Here is a 23,327-nt window from a genome sequence, read left to right on the forward strand (position 1 = left end):
ACTAGATTGCATACTGTATATTCGGTATAAGTTATATGCCCTAGGTAGGCTGAGACGCCCAAACGTATAATGAATGCCCATAACAAGTAGGGGCAATTCATAATCCCATCAGTTCCTCAATCAGGTACATCATGTAAAAGCAGATATTTGACATACAGGGCAGACGTGTGCACAAAACAGTAAGACTGCCTGTCGCCCCTATAACTTTCTTAGGTTTTGGACTTTATGGCATAGTCACATGGGTTCTGTGAGGTATTGTATAGCAATGCATTTGCTTCTCTTTTGGGCTAAATGATGTGAATCTGTAATAATGTATTGCTCGATCTTTCCAACAGAAACGCGGCCCATGGTTTCTCCTTGATCCAGGTGGACAGTACAAATGTAACAATGCGGGAGATCCTGGAAAAAGCCCTGAAGCGAAGGAAGGGATCTCAGAGAAATTCAGGTGTGTGAGCTTAGCAGTCTAGAACCCATCAATATCAATTGCAATAGAATGGGGACACAACTACTTATGTTACCAATTATAAGCCACCTCAAACAGCTGAGGATTTCATGGGATCAAATCCAGGCATTTGTTTTTATTTACATGATTGATTTCATAAAACAGAATCCACATGGAAAATGTTGCCTAGTTCACAAGCCTATGGAAAGTAAAACAATGTAACGGAGCCATGATAAAACATTGTTGGTCAGAGACAGATAATAGCTTCTCTTTCCAAAGAAAAATGTAAAAGAAGTTGTGTTATTAATTTGGTATAGGCTATGGTGAAAAGAAGGAGTCAACTAAAGAACAATGCCCTTTAGAATCTCTAGGTCCATCTGGCTGCCCCTGCAGTGAACATGCCCCAGAACGTTCCCAAATCTCCATAAACTGCTGTGTCCAACCAACAGCGACTGCCCCATCCATCAAGTAGTTTAACAAGCAATCGAAAAGGGTTCAGTAAGAGAAGGAGATAGGTGGTTTTTTATATATAATAAAAGTACTGAGAGATGAAGCAGTGAAGGACACAGGAGAGTGATCTCAAGGCCGTATTCCCTGGGAGAGATAACAGAGCCTGGGAGAGATCAGATCCTCGTAAAGACAGAGAGAGAGACAGTAGGGACAGAAGCTTCTTTCTGATGCCAACGTCTGCAAGCAATTTGGCATAGTTCCAGGGTCTATTGTTCAGCCTGGGCCGTAGGCAGCCTGCTCCAGATGTTCCAGCTGCACGCACTCAGATTGTGCCAGCTGACAGCACGCCGTGGTACCCGGCTCCTCCGGACGCCCATCTCTGACCGCTGAGATAGAATTAAATGATGATGAGCTCTCTCCCAAGTTGGGAGACAGAGCCACGCATATAAATCTCTATCCCATCGCAGCATGAGAAGCCTTTATCCATCATCACTCATAATGAACAAGTCGTTAGCTGCTGCAAATGGTCTGCTGGGCTGCTATTTTCTAGTTTCTTTTCCTTCTTTTTTTCCTTCTCTCTCTTTAGTTTTCTGTGCACTTTTCACAGGCTTGCCTTTATCTTGTGTATCTGTAAATTATCCCTCAGTGCTGTGTTTCACAGGAAAGTGAGACCAGGTCAATTAATCACTGACCAGGAACCCGCAGCCTTGTTCTTGAATTCTTCCCAAGGTCATGGCAAGTTTTGACTACTTCAAAGGCCAGCTGCTTAAACACAAGACCATTCGCGCTTACGAGCGTTATTATAAGGGGACAGCGGATTGACAGGGAACAATTTGGTGTGTAAAGAAGGAATTTAATGCTGGCAACCTGATAATTGAATAGTCGCATAAGATGACCAAAGTAATTTATTACCACAGCATCAATGTTTTTTGCTTTCTCTTAAATGTTTGGATATTGATTACAAATCTTATCTTCCGAAAGCTATTAATATTTGCAGATAACAGTCTGTATTGCGGTGGAGATCCATTTTCTAGGTTACGGGAATGTGGCGCAAATAATAAATTGCATTTTTTATATATATATAGTAATTTAGAACAATATATAGTGTTTAACTTAGTATGCTCACAATGAATTGCATACATAGTAAACTTACATACTACATGTATGTGTTACATACACATTTGTGAAGTGTGTGTATATAAGTATATAGTGTCACAATATTCACTAATTCCAGGTTTAACACAGTCTTTAGGTTAGAAATGACAGAATATTCTTCTTTTATTTTAGTATTTTTAAAATTCAGCAGTGCATTTACAAGACAGAAACTAGCAAAAAAAAAAAAAGGCTAGCTCTCACTTGAGCACCAACTAAAGAAAAGTCAACCCAAAACGAAGTACAATGTAAATGGGCAGATGCATAGAATGAAATCTTTAAAATGCAACTTTTCCTCTCTGCTTCCAGGTAGGATATTAAATTATTTAACTTTTGCCACTCTGACTGTTTAAATACACTTTTTAATTAGGTGCCCGTATATCTCGTTAGTAGTCTGTACCTGATGTTTTGCCTGCTGGGAAATATAGTTTCCTGAGATAAACCTTACAGACTAAGTAGGATTCTGGGTCCTAAGTTTACATGTTTCATTATCATTTGTCCAGATTCATCACCATAATACATACCAGGATGCATCCATTAGAGGATCTGTTGCTAACGTCTTGGTGCCAGATACAGCACACCTTCAGAGGTCTCGTAGAGTCCATGCCTCAGCAGGTCAGGGCAGCAAAAGGTGGACCTACTTAATATTAAGCAGGTGGGCGTAATGTTATGGCTAATCGACGTATGTATCCTTTAGTCTACCGTCCCAAAACTACCTCAACAAACATGAAATTCAACACGTGTTCTTTGCTTTGAGGGAAAGCTTTGGCTACTCAAACCTGAAAGGATGCTTATGCATGGGCAACAGAGTCTGGTTATACCACCTGGAAATCTCGTACAAGCCAGAAGAGGCTGGTCGTTGGTATCTCTGGAGGAGATGCATTTGCGAAATGCACCCCATCCAAGGGACAGGACCTGGGGGCAGATTTTGAGGAATCCCTATAGACATTTGCATGTAAAAAATGCCTTTCCAAGGTAACACTGAGGTTGTGTATGCATTACACTGCATATGAAGGCTAGAGTGTATGTAGAGTAAGTCTGGATCCTTATTACATCCCGTGTTCCATCCAGTGAAGGAGGCTTTGCTCTTAAAATGCAGGCACATAAAACTGCTTGTATTTCACCCAAACAAAAAGATGTCCCCCTACACCTTGAAAAAAAGCATATTTTGGACACAATGTGCCAGATAAGCAATTTTATATTTATATGCCTTACTAAAATAGTACCTATTTCTCATTCTGGTGCAGATCCAGTCTGTAAACATCCCAGACGGGGGATACTTAATCCTTTTAAGTACAAACTGCTCTCCAAGTTTAATTGTTAAACAAGGTCCCCTGCCAACATTTCTCTGGAGTGACCTGAATTTTCCACAGGTCACAGAAAGTTATTATGATGCAGCCGTTGAGCGGCGAATACCTTTCAGTGTAAATGAAAACATCTGTTTAGAAGTCATGTCACAGCTGTCAGGCTTCTCATCCTAAATTGTCTAAAGTGACATAAAAATAGCCAAAAACCGTCTGCGGCACCGAGTAAGCATATTATCTCAACCAGGCAGGAAGTGGGGAAGTCGGTGATACCAGACATCAGATGGGCAGCTCCTGGCACGCGAAGGGCTTTGTATGATCAAATCTGGATTAACAATTCTTACAACACACTGGAAAATATGAGCAAGAACCAGTCATATTTGCAAACAGCCTCTTTCTTAAAAAGGCATTCAACCTTTTATTCTACTTATAAAATGTTTAATCAAGCATCACAAACAGAAACATAATCCCCTGATTTCTATTAACTATCCTGAAAACGCTGCTCTAACAGCTATAACGTCTATCTTTGAAGCCCTCTCTAGGTCTACTGTATTATTAATACACATAACAGTTCCCTAAAATTTCTATACCAGTGGTTCCAACAATCCCTCACCTTAATATCCCACATTGAACTGTAGAGTCTTTTAACTACGTATACAAGCTACTCCTGTAAATGTTCTACTCCTTTAATTACTCCTCTAACTACTGTATTTTATTCCTTGTTCCTCTGTGTGACCTTCTTCTCTTGGTCCTTGAAACTTGGTCCAATACACCACCTTTATCTATAAACCTGGAGGCTACAAATTTCAGTCATGTGATATTTTACATACCATTCTTTATGGCAGTTCTACTGAAGTCCTGCTTGTCCATGGAAGCCCATTTCTTTATAGAGTATTAAGTGGTATGATTAAGACTTAACTCATAGACATTAATATGTAGTTGGTCCCCCGTTTGCAGCTATAACAGCTTCCACTCTTCTAGGAAGGCTTTCCACAAGGTTTTCGAGTGTTTAGTCTGGAATTTTGCCCATTTATCCAGTAGAGTGTTGGTGAGGTCAGGCACTGATGTTGGATGAGAAGGCCTGGCTCGCAATCTCTGTTCCAGTTCATCCCAAAGGTGTTCGATGGGGTTGAAGTCAGGGCTCTGTGTGGCTAGTCAAGTTCTTCCACACCAAACTCATCCAACCATATCTTTATGGACCTTGCTTTGTGTACTGGTGCACAGTCATGTTGGAATAGAAAAGGGCCTTCCCACAATGTTTGAAGCATAGCATTGTCCGAACGGCATTGGTAGTAAGGGTCCCAACCCCTGAACAGTCCCATACAATTATCCTTCCTCCACCAAACTTTCCAGTTGGCACAATGCAGTCAGGCAGGTAATGTTCTTCTGGCATCCACCAAACCCAGACTCACCCATCAGACTGCCAAAGTGTGATCCATCACTCCACAGAACACGTTCCCACTACTCAAGAGTCCAGTAGCGATGTGCTTTTCATCACTCGATCTGACGCTTGGCATTGTACTTGGTGATGTGAGGCTTGCATGCAGCTGCTCAGCCAAGAAAACCCGTTTCATGATATCAGGTCACGTGGGTTATTTTTTTTTATGTTTAAAACATTTCACCAACTCCCTTTGTCCTTATGGTCTATGTTCTCTTTTTCTTAAAAAATAAAAATAAAGTAATAATAATGTTTGCTGCCAGCACATAGAAAAAAATGAGCATCCCAGCAGGTTGTTGAAATCCAGCCGAGATTCACTATTTCGTCAATATGACAATTCCTCAAAACACTGCAGCTTTCTTATAAGCAAGTAGTGCGGCCATTTTGTGAACACACTCTTGGGGTCGTTGCAGAGTCGTTGCATTTAGTGGTTAAAAGCAATAGTTCACCGAAGATAACCTGGCCAGCAATGAAGTCCTCTGCGGGGCTGAAAAGAGTTAAGCTGCTGTCAGTTTAATGACCCTGGCATTTCCCTGTGTATCTTTCACCTCCACTGCTACATAATGGGAGCAAAATTGCATTTCTAAACATTTGAACTGCGGGTAACCAACACCTCACTAAACTGATCTCATTCAATCGCTTCAATTTAGCAGCAGGATTTTCCCCCCTTCCCTGCTGCACATTACCTCGGAGCTGAGTGATGTTGATAAGACCCAAGCCTGAAAAATTGGATCCCTGATAAGGGGTCCTGTTATCAGAAAGTAGGGGGGGTGCTGTTCCTCATTTCCATTTAGATGAGTATTGATTATTTATTTATCCCAGCAAAGTGAGCCTCGCTTCCAATCTTATCTCAGCCGCTGCTTGTCAGCAGAAAAGAGAGATAGAGTTTACAGACATCACTATCTTAGATAAAAGTTAGACTAAGCCTTTTTTTCCTATTTCTTTTTAAAAGCCTTGACTGAAAGGATAACTTTTTTCCCTTCAAATAAGAACTGACGGTAACAAAGGAATTTCCAACATGATTCCTGACATCTGGCCACAACTGGCCGTACAAGGCTCTTGGTTTTTATTTTATCCCCTATCTTACTTTGAGCTATGGGTATTTTGTTTGGAGGAACCATTCATGGCTCCTACAGAGTCAGCGGAATTCTGTGTAACGCTGGAGAATTGCTGCTGATCTAATCACACACAAAATGGCTACTGTATCATGTGGATCATAGCAGCAGTCATGTGCCATTGGATGGACCTAATGATATGAGGTTATTTTTATTATTACATTTTATTGTGCTAGGTCAAGTTCAAGGATAGGCACCGACATGTTTCATGGTGGAGCTTTTCAAAGCCAACTGGATCAGTGGGAAACACCATCAATTTTATTTCATTTAAAACAATCCTTAATAGTTTAACCATGCGTTTAGCATAAAATTGTAATGACCATAATCACCATTTAAAAAAAGAAATCCTTAAAAAAAATTTTTAAAATGTTGCTTTTCAGGATTCTTTAATTCTATAAAAAGCGTATATAACTCTCCAGGCTTCTATGTACTGTAAGCCCTATTATCCTAAGCCATTATATAAGTTGTGGTGGACGAAACAGCTGCCCATGAGTGGTGATCTGGCTATTGTATCTCTTCCCGAGTTTTTTCTAAAGGCTGTCTTGTACAGCGGGCAATTACTTTCAAGGGATCCACGTATAAAGTGGATATAGAGGCAAAGGTGATAATTGTTAACCTTATTTGCATGCGCCTACCCAGAATCCCTTGTGGTTGTCGAAGCACCATGAGATTTCTGAGGGAAAAACAAGCCTTCTGGCTTGTCTGGTGTCTGTAGATGAGTGTTTAATAATACTTCTACTATCCTAAACCATGAAATAGATTACCATAGTAAAAAAGTTGGCAGATTTAAGTTTTCTGGTAGTCCGAGTGACGGACATCCGAATTCTTTGTTGCAGACACATATACGTGTACGGACACCTTGCTGACCACTGGTCGAGTTGATTCACACCTTTGCCTCCTTAATGTGTGTGCAGACCTTCCTTTAGGATATTATTCACTAAAGTACAAGAGATGTAAAGTTACTTAAGCTTTTGCGACCTTCTTCAGATAAAGAAGAGACATTTGAAGTCCTGTAAGCTTTATTAACGTTATATCTTTTTCTGTGTAGGCCCAAACGAGGTGTTAACTTCAACTAAGGATTCCATTTTCTTTTTGACAAATGCAATCATATAAATATATTTTTTTTAGTACTCGACTAATGAACTTGTTTTTACGACGTGATCCATGTAAGTATATGGTGTGATTTGCCTTTTCTAGAATGAACAACTATATTGTATTTTTCCAAATAAATAATGCGTATATTATGTGTATATTTTTCTGAGTTCCTTTGCTGCTTCTGTTGGGTAGTAAGTACCATCATTTGACAGATCCCGGTAAATTTACCAGTGGTTTCTTTTTAATTACTACAAACAACTGTTGCAATGACTATGGGGTCATCAGGCTGCAGCCTACATCAGCCACCCTCATTCAGGCTTTGGCAGAGAGAGCCAAGAGCTAGAATCTGTTCCTGGACCATAACCGAGCCTGTTTGTCCGTGAAATCAATCATTCCGTCCGGCTTTCTCCTGACGGCCGTATTACTGCTTCACATAAATGCCTCCCGCGGCCACATAAACAAACTTGTTTCTTCTCGGGCCGCTGACATTTTTAAGGTCTCTGTAAAGGGTACAGGAGGCCTGCAGTTCTGAGCACGGTGTCACCCGCAGACCCCAGTCCTGCTCCGGCAATAAATGCTACAACGTAGAAACTCCCCAGTGCCTGCTCTCATATCTTGAGACTGTTAACCTTTCACATTCCACATTAGACTGTTTTTCTCTTTATTTAGAAAAAAAGGGAAACCGCGGTATCAACATCAAGGTTACAACTCCTGTTACGTCAACTCTTTTTGGTTGAGGCGAATGGGAGTTGTAGCGTGACAAGTGATAGAGGGGAGGGATGCAGTTTGCCGACCATATTTTCAATTATCTTCCCTGTTCTTTTTAGATATTATATGTATTGCACAGTAAGGCGAAGGAATAGATTATTCAATTCATTGTTGGTTCTGGTGGTGCTCCGAGTATCCAAAGGCTTTACTGTATTTACTATTTTTATATTGCCTGCATCCCCCAATCTGTGCTTATGAGTGATGCGCAATCCATGAAATCAGATAGTGGTGCATTGTTATATTGTCTAAGATATGGCCGATAATATAATGCAGATTTTAAATACGTTTCCTTGTTTGGTATTTCAGGTCCACAGTACAGGTTGGAGAAGCAGAGTCAGCCGAACGTCTCTGTAGATTTGGACAGCACCCTGGAAAATCAGAATTCCCTGGAGTTCTGCCTGGTGCGAGAGAACAGTACGTAGCCTCTTAACCTCATCGATACCCTCGCATATTTCCCTGCGTCCAGTCTTAATGCGGCTTTATTACTGTTGTGGGGTTTGCCTGGAGTCCCAGGATTAGGTGTCCGTAAACCTGTGATTGATTGACTCCTGCTGTAAATAAGCATCGTCTTCCTGTTTATCTCGGTTGTGACGGATCTGTACAGAGGGTCTGACTCCTGCGCGGCTGAAATGAGAATCCCAAGATAACTGATGAAGGGGTCATGAGCAGATGGAAACCGAATACATTACATGTTAATGCAAAGCGCACAGAGCTCTGCCCATATTGGAATTAGAAGCAGAAAATGGCTTGGGTGTCTGTTATACAAGTGTGTGTCTAGATGATATGCACAACACAGAGTATGCTTGTAATATACACAAAGTAGCAAGTGTATCTGTATAACACACAGAGCAGTGCTTGAATATGGACATCTTTGGAGAAGGTGAACGTTTGTGTCCTTATATACAGAGCAGAGCATATAATATCGATGCGCTTGTTTATTCACAAAGCAGTTCTATAAGACACAAATTGGTGTTTGTATCTGTTGTTATGCTTTGTATTGTATACGGCTGTTGTATCATTATTACAGACAAAGCAGTACCTGCCTCCATACATCATTGAATAGGCTGAACCTGCCCCGTTCCCCAAATATATCAGCGATTTACTAGCTCTGGATTCAGCCCTTTCCACCCCTTAAAATGCAAGTTGTGCAGAAGTACGTCCGCTCCACGGCTAATTGAATTTTATATCCTGCCGCTTGCTTTCCACGACGCTCCCCTTCTCATCTTATCATTAAGAGCTAATTAGTATTCAAGGGAAATTGGTCTTAATATATTAAAATTGGTTAAGTGCCTTTAGACCTGTTTGAAAAGCTAGTGTCTTATTGGAAAATGTGACTAGGGACTGGGTGTATGTAATTAATTGAATTACAATTAAGAATTTTCATTAAGCAAAATACCAGTACATTAAAATGATAAGCCACATTTTTTTTTTCCCTGCCTAAAGTCCTGTCTATTAAGGGCCAGCATTTATGTATTTGTATACTGTGTAGCATACATACTTCCCAGGAAATATGTTTGTGAAGAAGAGTGACATCCGTGTTGGGTTGATTTTAGTTACATAGTACATAAGGTTGAAAAAAGACCTAAGTCCATCAAGTTCAACCCTTCTACCTAACCTTCCTACTCTTGATTCAAAAGAAGGCAAAAAAAAACTTACTTACACACATATATATATTTTTCCTGTAGGACTAAAAGTTCTCCCATGTTGAAATTCTCGTTGCACATTGATAAGTGCCAGACAGTTAAAATTATTGAGCCTATGTGATATTAACTTGGTATGTGTGTCTACATCCTGCACGAGGTGAAGACCTTCATGATAGGACATGTCTGAATTAAGAGGGATGTGGGTTGTAGTAAAGTAGGGCATAGCACAAATACACTGGACATGGACATTAAAGGAGCAGTTATTCCATTTTTTAGCCCTCACACAGTTTTTCACTAATCCATAAAAACTTAATGTGTATCCCTGTAATAATTATATTGAGAATATTGGGGTTTATTTATTGAAGTGTTTCTGTTGTGGTGCCCTACGGTCATGAGGGAAAAAACCCAGGCTGGGTCTCCAGGAATGGAGCAGGAATGAGAATTACGGGAAGTACATGGTGGACAAAAGAGCAGACACTTTAAACAATTACCAATAGAGATGTGCCAAGCCAACCATGTTGTAACCAAAAAAATGAAGACGCCTACTAGGAAAATATCAGATGCTTAGATCCCTTTCTCTTTCCTCTTTTGAAGATAAGAGGGATCTAGAATATTTAATCTATTTTTCAATTTTGTAACTAGACCAAAAAACATTCTGAAAAAGGGATATTTCTGCCATTTTCTCCCCAAATTTGTTCAGCTGCCCTCAGACAAAGCCGCATCCGCTGATTTCCCGTCATTTGGCAAGACCAAGTCGCGCTTTTCCCAAATTTGTGCCAACAGGTCTCCGTCGGGTGTGAATGTTCTGAGGAAAGAGCCTAAATATTATTCCGTATTAATCTTTGTTATTGTTTGTTAGCCGTTTGTGTTTGTAATTAATACAATTCCAGCTGTCTGGAACCACGGAATATATTGGCGCTGTATAAATAGATGTTAAAATTAATACTGCACAGAAAGGCTGCTTTATTTGCTCACACATCACGAGGCATTTTCCACTTAAACAAAACAATGACGTCTTCATTAATCTATCGTTGAAATCCCGAGATTGCGGGTTTTAGGTCTCTGCATTAGCCGGTGTAGTAAGCGGCATGTCAGGCTGTCTGTGTAGGAGGCTAAATCACCGCTTCTGCTATATTTTATACAGCACTTTATTTAAAAGCATCTGACTGATTATTTCCCGGCTCCCAGCTCTGGCATTGTGGGGGCTATATTTAAACAAAAATCCATCAGAAACCCTCATTTTCAAATTGGTAGTAATCCAAAATATCATAAAAAAGGGAGAAAATGTCTGGCATTCCTTCGCTTTATTTTTAAAGTAATTGACATTTTGGCTTAATGAGTGGTTACCTTCATTATAACTAATAGCTTGCAAGAAAAAAAAATAGGGTATTGGTAAAGGATATACGATGTTGTTAATGGGGACAATGGCAGCTTTATGGGAAAAAGTTGTTAAAACCATGCAGTGTCTAAATCATTTGTCAATAAGGGAAATCACTGATTTCACTCCTTAGCTGCCAGAAAAGACTACATGAGATCACTTATTCTGTTTTGTTTGTCGTCGGTACTTCTTTCTTCCCGATTGTCTAACCCTGTTTGTGTCTGTATGCATCAGCCTCTGCACCAGCGCTGAACCTAGAACTTTACCGTCCTGCACTGAACCAGTTATGGTTCATCCATGTCCTGTGTGAAACCTCTCTGGCAAGCTAATGAGCAAATTATGTTTTGTTTTAACTGGTTTGCTAAGTGTTTATCTCATTTCACAGCTCTAGCTTCTTTTGCACACAGGTTCCCGAGGTGAAGAACCCCAAGAGGAAGAGACCCAGATAGATATAGCCACCGTGCAGGACATGCTGAGCAGTCACCACTACAAGTCATTCAAAGTCAGCATGATCCATCGGCTGAGGTTCACAACAGACGTCCAGCTGGGTGAGTTTAACTGGACACTTCCCACCCTCATCAGCTTTCAGCTAGTTTAGTGAGGCAGGTGGGTTTTGTGCAGGTTCTTGAGGAGTTGGTGGCCATAGCTACGGGGCATGAGGAAAGACATGGGAGAACATCGTTTTATTGGTCCCGTTTCGTGGCTGATCCCTCGACACAGGCCCTTTTAGCTTAAATTCTTTGGTACTTTGGGAATGCCATGGCTTTATATTTATGTTTTACCATGCTGTAACCATATGTGTGTTTTGTGTATAACCTGTGTGGTCCTGCTGGGCCAGGGCTTTGATGTATGTTGTTTTTTTCTTATGTGTTAACTGAAACTCGTCCCTTCCTGCTGCCCCTCCCTTTTTTGTGTGTTCCCTCTTTTTCTTCCTTTTGTTTATTTCTTTACAAACAAAAAAAAATAAAAATAAACCACTTACTACACATTGCTAGGTTCCTCATTTTTAAGATAAAAGATCCAATGGTGGCAGATTCTGTTAACAAAAAAAATAAATTCCAAATTGTAATGGACAGAGTGTGTTGGCACCATTGTCCAGAATGGCAAAACAAGGGATATAATGGAATTTCCAAGACATTACCCAGTACGTGTCTAAGGAACCCTCTTGCCTCTTTCAAACCTGCTTAACCATCAGTGTGTCATTTTACTGTTCATGTCATGTAGAGCACAAAAAATCTCTTAAGAAACCCTGGACAGTTCTATAATAAACCCATGTAGCTAGAATCCGTCAAAGTGACCCGTCTGTCATATAGAAACACACGGACAATTATATTTGGGAAATCTGCTTCACAAGAGCTATTGATTTCCAGCCAGCCGCTTTTATTGATCATATATTGAGCCTGCGGGAGTTGCTGTTGAGTGACGGGGAGACTGTATGAAGTATTTCCAGCAATGGCCCTGCCTACGGCACACAGTACAGTACCAGGGATCATCATTGGACTAGACCATGCTTCACAATAGTCCATGAAAACAGCATATCAGCTGTAATTATGCTAAATTATGAAATATGTTATGCGCTATATGACATTATTATATTATAAACAAATTCTATACAAATAGGAAGACAAGTTGCACAGAAAACAGAAACAGCAACATAAAACTGCATGCATAGAAAATCCCAATTTGACACAGTGTATGTACTTTGGATATTGGAGTATTCTTTCCCTAATAGCGCAGGCGTTTGTCCATTTACATTCTGGGACCATTAAGATTGAGACATCCGCTAAACAGCAGCTGTGCAGACGATGTCCTTTGGGTTGGAGTAAACCTCTTGTTTTCAGATTGAACCCTTTAGATGTCTTGCAAGTTTTTCATGGGTATGAGCGCAGTCTCCATCTGTTCATTTCCCGGCATCACCTCTTCCCTGTAGGTTTACATCAACAAAATAAAAGAAACATAAAGTCCCAGTGAGATGTGGACTGGGAATGCTCCATTCTCTCATACCAATAGGCAAGACTGAAGATGCTTTTATTTCTCTTCATCTCGTCTATCTGGCATAAACTCAACTGAACGGCGCTGACCTGCAGCAAATGTTAGCAGCCTAACACCAGAGTATTTAGAGCCATAATTGCTGCCCTGTCCCCAGTGGGCAACTATCAGAAATATTCAAAATCTTGGAAATTAAGTTTTGTTAGCACGCCTTTAATCAGTAGCACCAATTAGCAAGACAAAACAGTTAACAGTCATTCATTGAGAAATGTTAGCACTTATTCTTAGTTAGTTGAAAGGGAGATAACCCACAAGGCAATTTATGCTGCTGGCTAAATGTGAGTGCTGGAATGGGCCATAGCATGTCCCTGTGGCCCCCTATACCTTAAATTAAGTATGCAGCGGCAAGCTCTGGTGGCTCTAAGTTAGTACCCTATCTCAGGCTTGGTGGCATCAGCACTGTTCCCAGCTCCCCTATTCATCAGTGCTATTAGTTATGATTAACCTCCTTAACCTTATCCTATCTTCTGACCAAGGACTCTCCTTCAGCCAGGCTTATTTAACTTTACATTTTTTTACCAATTGTTTTCAAAAATATTGTCTTTGTAAAACATTTTAAGTGGTTACAGATGGCACATAAATCGTCGGCGGAAAGGTTTCTACTGGAAATTAAAATGATTTTAATTTTATTGTGTTTGGAGATGGCTTTATACAATCACTTCTGCCTGTTGTACAAAACAACTGAAATACACCTCATGCTGTAAAAAGTGTAATTAGTTACATACTAGAAATGCCTGACATCTGTCCCAGAAATACCACATTTACATACAGCGATTGAACACTTACAGCGGCTTAAATAAGGTTTTGGGGTTTTTCAGTGATGTGTATTTTTATCAACATATCATACATATAGGAAAATAAACAGGTTTGTTACTAAATCAGTACATCTGTATACTGGCACAAAGCAGACCCCAGTAACCCTTCATAAGGTGGAGACATCGTTCATAAAGATACAGGGAGTAATAAATGGACTAGGCTGGAACTACCCAGCAGATAAAAATAATAGAAGTTTGCACGCACCTCACATGATAAAAAGGCAGATGAGAGGGACAGGAGCTGCTGTTTTTTCCCTTCGCACAACTCCACGCCTGGCCCACTTGCCCCTTGCAGGAAAGATTGATGGCTCTGAGGGTGACCTTGGCTAGGAGCAGGAGCTGGTGATGTATGTACCAGGCTCTCTCTGCTAAATGGGCCCAGATTTGTAGTGCTAATATTCATGGGGACGCAGGCCCAAACTCACTGTGGCCATAAATCAGCAGCCACTTTAGGTGTCACTGCTGGTTTGTATTCGCCTACTGTCGAAAAATCACTCCAGGTTCAAATCTCCAGCATCATCTGTTCATCTGGAAGAGTTTGCTATCTTATTGTTTTTGTTTGTTTGGTTGGTTGGTTTTTTTTTTACCCTACTATATAATATCCCTATTCCTGGTGATATTTCATGAGGGAGGCCATCAAATTAACAGACCTTGGCTCTTTTGTTGCCCAAGGGTTAAGCTGTACATTATTGCCTCCCTTGATACAGACAGCGTTAATGATGCATAAACAGAGGTTCAGTGCGCTGTATTGCTGCCATAATGGATACACTCCCTGCTGCTGTTTGTAGACATCAATACCATTTAAAGTAAAGAGGAAGGCCTACTACTCATCGTCTTAGCTTATAACAAGGATAGAATGAGGGATAGACAAAGCGTTCGTACAAACGTGTGTCAGCGTAATAACTAGTGGAAACCATTAATGTTGGAGATTTATTAAAATGTCAGCCACAAAACCACATACCACTGAATAAAAAAAAAAATCTGGTTCTTACAACTGCTTATATTATATATACACATGCGTGTAGGTAAGGAAATCCTGAGGAGGAGAAAGAAGGAAAATCACTGGGCAAACTAATACGTTTTCCTTTGGTTTTAAAGAATTAGAACTTTTTTTTTTGTCAAGACTTACTTTTTTCAGATATACAGTGCTGTCAAAAAGTATTTGGTAGAACCTCTCTTGTAAAGTGAAGTAGGGTAACGGGTATCAAAAAGCAGCACATGATGCCAATGTCATTGGCATCTGGAAATGGTTACAAAGCCATTTCCAAGGCTCTGGGACTCGAGTGAACCACAGTGAGACCCATTATCTACAAACCTTCCTAGGAGTGGCTGGCCTACCAACGACTCATTCTGGAGGCCACAAAAGAACCAATGCTATCATCTAAAGAACTCACTTTCCTCAGCTAAGACCAGTGTTTAGGATTCCACAATAAGAAAGAGACTGCAATAATCTAATCTATAAGAGAGTTGCAAGGCAAAAACCACTGCTGACCAAAAAGAACACACATATTCAACTCACATATTGATCTCACATTTGCCAAAAAACCTCTTGATGACCCCCAAGACTTTTGGGATGCTACTGTATGGACTGATTAGTCAAAAGTGGGGCTTTTTGGAAGACATGGGGCATGTTGCATCTGGCATAAAGCTAACACAGAATTACATATGAGAACAATAAGAGCATCGTAACAGCAGTAACTACACAGTGGTGATAGTGTGATGGTATGGAGCTGCTTCGGGACCTTATGTGACTTGCCTAATTGATGGAACCATGCTCTCCATACCAGGAAATCCTGAATAATCTCCAGCCATCAGGTTGTGACCTTAAGTTCAAGTGCAGTTGGGTTATACAACAGGACAATGATCCAAAGCACACAAGCAAGTTCGCCTCTGAAAGCCTCGCAGAAAACAAAATGAAGGCTTTGGAGAGACCTAGTCAAAGTTCTGACTTGAATGTGATTGAGATACTGTGGCATGACCTTAGAACCGCAGTCTATGCTCGAAACCCTCCAACCTGGCAGAATTGTTTTAATTTTAATGTTCAGATGAGCGGGCCAAAATTCCTCCACACTGATATATTAGGTTTTAGGTTTAGGGGGCAATTACTTTTTTCACATGGGTTATATAGGTTTTTGACTAATTCTTTACTTTCAATAAATGAAATGATCATTGTCTTATATTACAGTTGGATAATTTGAAACATTGAAATGTGACAAATAAGCAAAAATGTTACAAATCTGGATAGGGCAAAAACTTTTTCACAGAGCTATATTTATAGGTTTAAACCACTGGCATGTCAGTTTAACTAAATAAGTTTCATATTGTTATCATTCATATAGTTTACTATTCCTCACCTTACTCCTGATGCGGAGCATATGCTGCTTTTTTTTTTAATAGTGTATGAGGGTATGTACACATTCTTAGTATCTTATAGTATATATTTGGACTTCATAATGTTCGTTGACACATAAAAGCTGTGTCTGGTGAGCGATTATGCTTGATTGCATCTGCATACCCCAGGTTTGTAGCAGGCCATAGGCTTAACTTTGTGAACATTACTTGGGCATAAAATATTTGAGTTTGTGGAATTTATTACAGCTTCTGCCTGTCTTTACAGGAATCTCTGGTGAGAAGGTTGAGATTGACCCAGTGACCAATCAGAAAACCAGCACCAAGTTCTGGATTAAACAAAAGCCGATCTCCATTGATTCTGACCTGCTGTGTGCATGCGACCTTGCGGAAGAAAAAAGTCCTAGTAAGTGAGGTGACATAAGACATATCCCTGCATATGATCTTGTTTATGAGTTTATATTGTGGGTGCCTTGTTGCTAATCTACACATTAAGATGCCATTGTTCCCGGTTGGTTTTTGGGGGTGCTCTGATATATAGGCCATCACCCTCAGTTTATTTTTTTAATTGTTATTTTTACTTTAACGTAAATGCATTACATTGCAGGGTAATGAGATTGGACATGGCCAGTCCCTCTGGGTCAATGCCAATGACCTGTGTAACACTTTCAGCTCCTACTGTATTTATTTAAAAATGGGTATATGGCATTAGGTTGATCACTGGAAATTTTCAAGAAAAACGGCAACCCCAGATCAGCTGCTACCCAAGCACCCATCAGCAAGAAGAGCGTAAAAATATGAATACCTCTCCTAAATTGGATTATTTTATTTTATGTTTATGCATTTAATGTCACTGTTTTTTTAGGATCACAAGCTATATGCGAGAGACCTTTCATCAGCAATTGCATTTATTTATTAAAAAACCCCCGAATACATGAAAATGTTGAGGGGGTGCTGAGCATTATCGCTGCTTGTTTCCAGACTCACAGTTCCACAAGTTTTGAGCGTGATTATTATCGGCCAGTGATGTATGTCTTACTGCACAGCTTACATCAAAAAAATGATTCCTGGGGTCCTTCTTGAATGAATTATGAGAGAGGAGGAGAGGATGGGGAATAGATAAGAGCTCAGACTTGTGCAATATATCCTTTTTTTCTGTGTTTTATCTCTAGTAACACAAGCTTAGCCTATCTAGCGCCGGGTGATATTATAAATTGTATTAATGCATGCAGCCAAACACAGGAAGACCAGGGTTAATTGTATGGCTGTCAGAATGAAGATGTCAGCCCGGTAAGAGATTGTTCTCGTGCTGGGACTGTCCCCATCTAATTTATAAGGCAGCCACGGCATTTTTGTGTGGTCTTTGTCCGGCAAGGTCACGTTTTTTTCTGCATTTCCAAACTTTTTGCCTCGCAATGACAATAGAAAGTTTCTTTGATAATACTTTGTTGACTTTATATATTTTTTATGTTAATGGCAGTCAGAAAGATGCTTCCCGCAACATTATTTTCTACAGCAAGTGATGTTCCGTGATGTGACATTATGGGGTTAGCGCTACATGTGCTGGGACATTCAATGTATTATATTAATATGCCCCAGCAGTTACAAGACAAATGAAAATGCATTTAGAATTGTGTGTTCTTGTAAAGAATATGTTCTATCACTATGTGGCCATCATTTCTTTGTATAAGCGTGTGTTATATATTTAAGATCAGATTCATGCAATCCCATGTGTAAATCAGATGGCCAATACAAATGAGAGAGAATCCATGTAACCATGTATTAGCAATCAAAAAGTGAAGTATCTTCTTTTTTTTTTTCAGTATTTTGTGCTTATTTATAGAGCGCCTACAGATTCCATAGCGCTATTACAATAGGGGAGAGTTAAAATTAACAATAACATTATAATTGACATAATACAAAATCGGCACTATAAGGCTGACTGGTACAAAGGGCTGTGCTCTTGTGACCTTACAATCTATTTTATATTGCTTGTTCCTGCGGGTTTAGGCATGTATAATATTCTAATAATATAAATTATATGTACTCTAGTATGACAGCATATGCTTTAGAGATGCTAGGCTATGTGGAGAGGAGTTATTAAGTGTATATGATAATAATGTGATTGCATCAGGCTACCGACCTCAGAATGACTACTGCCGAAACATTAGCCCTTCCAAACTCACACTATTACTCACCCCTGTGAGTCCCGCTCTCCTGAGTAAATCAATCAGCATCCTCTCTTATTCTTTTCGTGCCTCTGACAAGCTAGGCTATCTGCCTTGGAAATAGAATGAAATTGAAAGTGCTACATAATGACTTTATATCCCCCCAAAAAGATGGCCTAGCCTTATGTGTGTTATCTAGCATCTAACTCCATCAAATTTCTTCACTGGCTGCCTCTGCTGTGCAGGGGTTAAATGCAGCTGTGAGAGTTCATCCATTAAAAACATCTCCGCCATCTGGGATAGCAACAGACGTGCTGAAATGTCCAGCTTAAATCTGTTGATATTGTCACAGTTAGTCAACCAAGAGATAGGAAAGAGACTTCTTTGAGAGGTTCCTTCTGTAGAGCAACTCTGCTTTCAGCAGGCATTTTAAAATGGCAGCATTAAATAATCTTTGGTGTTCCAAAGGAGTTCGTTTTGGTTATACTATGCAACAAATAACTTTGTCCTGAATCATTATGGATGAAATAGTCTGTATTATTTTAAAAGATTACATATGAATATAATAGTGGAGTTTAGCTGTCAACCCACCAGCATACCTCACAAAACTTCAAACTGCCAAAGAGGGACACCTTTGTTTATGGGGCTATGGGGGATATCATGGCTTGGGGGACAAAGCTTTACCAAGACCTTTATCTATTGGCTGTCGAAAAGACGTTCCTAAGACGAAATCTGTATTTATATCGTTTCGTAAGTTTTAGGGCTGTAGAACCCTAAGATTTGTCCACCAAATTTTCTCCTAAAGAGAGAGACGTTGAGGTATGCACAAGAAGAGCCAACAACAGAAAACCGGATACTTCTGATCCAGAAACTATGCTTGTCGTCTCTGTCTCCTCTCCCCATAATGCTTTTTTATGGGAAGGGAAGAGGATTCATATTCCTTCCGATACCCTGTCATGTACCAGTCAGTGGCTGCCAGCCTCTCCTGTTATACGTCTGTATAAGTTCCACACGGCCAATCAGGAGGAGGTGGCAAGAAGATTGATGAAGACAGCAGATATCAGGCCACTACTATTGCCTGTCCCAGCGAAGTGCGTGTGGAGGGGGTAGTACAGCTTTCTCACTCTTTCTTCCTTTCTTTATCCTGTAACCTCTAACCCCTGCCTTCTGTCGGCAGCTGTCACGCACTGTGACAGTTTGATTGATGTCTCTTGCCAAAGAGGTGTCTCTATGCCGTTCACTGCACACATACACCCAAACAGACATATGTACAGGGACGCATCAAGAAACACGGATAATACACACCGAGACACAAAAAGAATGGGGACACTGAATCATAATGAACACGGTCAGAGACACAAAAATTATGTTACATACATTAATATATATTAGATAAAATGTAGACAGACTGCTTACTTTGCATATGCAGTGGGTTTTTTTTCTGTACAATAATGCAATTTCCAACTCTAGCTCTATGTTACTGTTAAATATTCTAGAGAACGGTGAGTTTTTCATATACTGTTATTACACCAAGTGTCCTGGGACTAGTTGTGCCTCATAAACCGCCATGTGCATGATGGCTTTTTCAATTTCCACAAATTCCCTACAATGAAGTCTGTACAGGTCCTGCATAGTTAGACCTGTGATAAATCTATCCACGTGAACTATACATTGAACAGGACAAACTGGGCCAACCTGCAGGAGATGTTCATTGGGGTTGACCCTTCAATCCCTTCATAATAGTGAAAGTTGAAATGTTCAGTTCTCCTTCAGTCTCCCGTGTAAGTAGGATGCTAGGCTATGTGGAGCAGAGTTATTCAGTGTATATGGCCATAAGGTCCTTAACATTTCTTACACCCTCCATTCCTAACCCTTTTTTTTACCCTCCTCTGTTAACCTTTTCTCTAACTTTCTCCTATTCCCTCTTTTCTCTGGTGTGTTGTCACAGGTATCTGCTTATTCACTCGAACCCACAACTTTTCATATTTCTTACACGGTTCTCCACTTTTTCTTACGCGCCAATACCTCCTGTTTGGGACCCAAATCCAACTCTCTTTTCTTCCATGACATTCCAGGAGCTTAGAATATGTCCTGGGTATGATTATAACATGTTCTCAAAGGTCACAATAATGTGTGTGAAAATGGCAGAAAATTAGTTTATACGTAAAATTGTGTAAATGCATTATTATTATATTATTATTAATTATACTGAATTACATAGCTTGCTGTTAATAGGTCACAAAGTCTAAATAAAGCCCTGCCCCACCGCAGATCATCACTCCCACTAAAACAAGTGTCCCTCTTTGTCAATTTCAAATAAGTGTATATGCCCATCATTAAAATGACATGCACATTTTTAATTCTCTCTTTCCTCTCTCCCCTGCTCTTTATATTACCCTTGCTCTCTACTGTCTTTCTTCTCTGTCCCTTTTTCTTAAGTCTTGCCTTCCTTTTTTCTCTCACTATCCCTGTTTATTCTTGAATGATCAAATTGTAGCATGTGATTGGATCTTACATTAAGTAAGCCCCGCCCAGTGTGACTGACAATTCACACGGTAGAAACGCTATTATATATATATATACCGATCAGCCATAACATTATGACCACTGGCAGGTGGAGTGAATAACACCGATAATCTTGTTATCATGGCACGTGTCATTGAGTGGATATATTAGGCAGCAAGGGAACATTTTGTCCTCAAAGTTAATGTGTTAGAAGCAGGAAAAATGGGGCCAAACTGTGATGGCTAGACGACTGGGTCAGAGCATCTCTTGTGGGGTGTTTCCGATCTGCAGTGGTCAGTAGGAAGGAAAAGCGATGAACCGGCAACATGGGTCATGGGTAGGTGGCCAAGGCTTATTGATGCACGTGGGGACGAAAGCTGGCCAGTGTGGTCAAATCCAACAGACGCGCTCCTGTAGCTCCAATTGCTGAAAAAGTTAATGCTGGTTCTGACAGAAAGGTGTCGGAACACACAGTGTATCACAGTTTGTTGTGTATGGGGTTGCCTGACCCCTGTCCACTGCTGAAATTCCCTACAATGAGCATGTGAGCATAAGAATTGGACCACAGAGCCATGGAAGAAGGTGGCTGGTCTGATGAATCACGTTTTCTTTTACATCACGTGGATGGCCGGGTGCGTCGCTTACCTGGAGAACACGCGGCACCAGGATGCATCCATGGAGGCCCCACCTCGCAATTTAGAGGACTTAAAGAATCTGCTGCTAATGCTTGGTTCCAGATACCACAGCACACCTTCAGAGGTCTAGTGGAGTCCTTGCCTCGGGTCAGGGCTGTTTTGCTGGCAAAAAGGGCACAATAATAGGCAGGTGGTCATAATTTTATGGCTGATTGGTGCATGTGTGTGTATGTATATAATTATATATTGGCATGTATGCCTCCTATGCCATATTAAACTACTTTGTGTATAAGGCTCTTTTTTTCTTCTCCCCAAGACCCAGGTTTGGTTTTTTTTGCATTTCCCAAACACATTTTCAAGATAAGGATAATCTTCCAGGTACAGGAAAAGTTTAAAAACAGTTATCAAAAGTATTTGAAGTATTCATGTATAAAACTAGCTGTTCTGGTGTCTCACATGTGAATGGCGGTAATTTATTTTTAATTAGCTATATGTAAAAGGTCAGAGGATTTCCTGGCATGTCTCCGCAGCGACGCTGTATCTGCAGCCAGATCCGTATGCACCACATCACAGTCTCAGTCAGAATTGCTATCATGTAAATATGAGTGGTGCCCTTTTGCAAATTGAATCTTTTCATGTTGCATCAAACTGAGCAGCAGTTATAGTGTAACCTAGGAATATCTTTCAGTTCTCAAGTACATTCTAAGTTTAGAACATTTAAACTTTTTTCTGCTAGAGGGGCCTCTGCTACATTTACATTTTTTTTTCTCAAGCTGATTTTTTTGGGGGGATTTTTTTCCCGTTTTTGTTTCTTTAACGTGTATAAATGTTTTCCATGAAATGGCCATTCTTTGGAAAATTGTAATGCCTCCTCCCTTTTCTTCAAAGTGCATTACAAGTAAAATGAAATGTCTGCAGCATTGCTTGCTACTGTAGTATCCATATCACAACAATTGCATGCCATGAGTGTTGAATCTAGGAACTTCTCAGATATGCAGACCCAGAAGTCCCCATGGGAGCCAGTAGGAGGCAGAGCTGGGAAGAGGGGATTAACTAACAGCAATCGGTAAGGGGAAAGAATCACAAAGTGGCCAGAATTGGGTCGAAGGTGTGGAGCCATAAATCACTCCCCTCAGCATTTCAGGCAGATATAGAGAGTACCCAGGTATTCCAGAAAGGGCTTGCCTGTTCAGAATTCTGTAATAGAAGGTCAGCCATGTTATTAAAGTGAAATAAAGATTTAATTAGAGAGAGATTTTTCTGTCCGACAAAGCTAATGACGTGTTTACCAGACGATCATGATTGCGTGAGAATGACATAGATCTGGTGACAATAAGGACAGGAAGCACTGGACAGATGCTATATAAAGGTGATGTTGCCCATGAACTATTTTCCAGTCTACGCACTTTTATTTTACTGCGTCTCCCCATTTTCTTTTGATGCTATTCTATCAAAATACTCATATACCCCTTGTCAGATACTTGTCTGCCTCTTTAATTTCTGGCACTTTCCACCTTTCTCGTTTTTTCTTCATTATTGGTTTCTTTCTACCCTCATCTAAGTTTTATTACTTGTCCTCCTTTCACCCTATCTGTCCTCTATTGCCTCAGGTCGAATCCAGTAAAATGGTCCTTCGCTAAAACAAACATCTAGGATTAACCATGAGGAAAGTCACAACACGTCCCTATTAAGATAATGGGATGTGTTAGCAGGTTTGGGCCCTGACACGTAAGATGTGCTGCAATGTGGCTCCAGCTGTCAGTCTGTCACAACAGCTGATAAAATAGGCAGTGATTTTATAACTGTGCAGTAATGTGACGAGATAATCTCTGTACTGTCCAGGAGAGGTGTGGATTTCTTATAAATCGTGAAATATTTCAACAGAACTGCCACTGTGTTCGTGATACGCTCAGTGTATTCTCAGTCGTAAAGAAGGCCTAAACAATGAAGTGTGTTAAATTATGTCGCTGCGTATGTTTGAGAAACCTTTAAGTCTTGATGAGTAGAGTAGAGACTCCATG

At 40.3% G+C, this 23,327-nt stretch overlaps 1 protein-coding gene across 1 annotated transcript in view; it reads left to right on the forward strand.

Annotated features, from left to right (window-relative positions):
* The window catches only part of LOC149284942 (target of rapamycin complex 2 subunit MAPKAP1), a 52,151-nt gene that overhangs the window by 25,462 nt on the left and 3,362 nt on the right, over positions 1-23,327 (forward strand). The window contains exons 6-9 of the mRNA XM_089496120.1: positions 336-445; positions 8,071-8,178; positions 11,193-11,333; positions 16,267-16,404. Coding sequence (XP_089352246.1) covers positions 336-445; positions 8,071-8,178; positions 11,193-11,333; positions 16,267-16,404 — 497 coding nt within the window. The remainder of the gene's footprint in view (positions 1-335; positions 446-8,070; positions 8,179-11,192; positions 11,334-16,266; positions 16,405-23,327) is intronic.

This window comes from Sceloporus occidentalis, unplaced genomic scaffold, assembly GCF_023333645.1.
Source record: "Sceloporus occidentalis isolate IW3139 unplaced genomic scaffold, rSceOcc1.0.p SCAF_87, whole genome shotgun sequence".
NCBI lineage: Eukaryota > Metazoa > Chordata > Lepidosauria > Squamata > Phrynosomatidae > Sceloporus > Sceloporus occidentalis.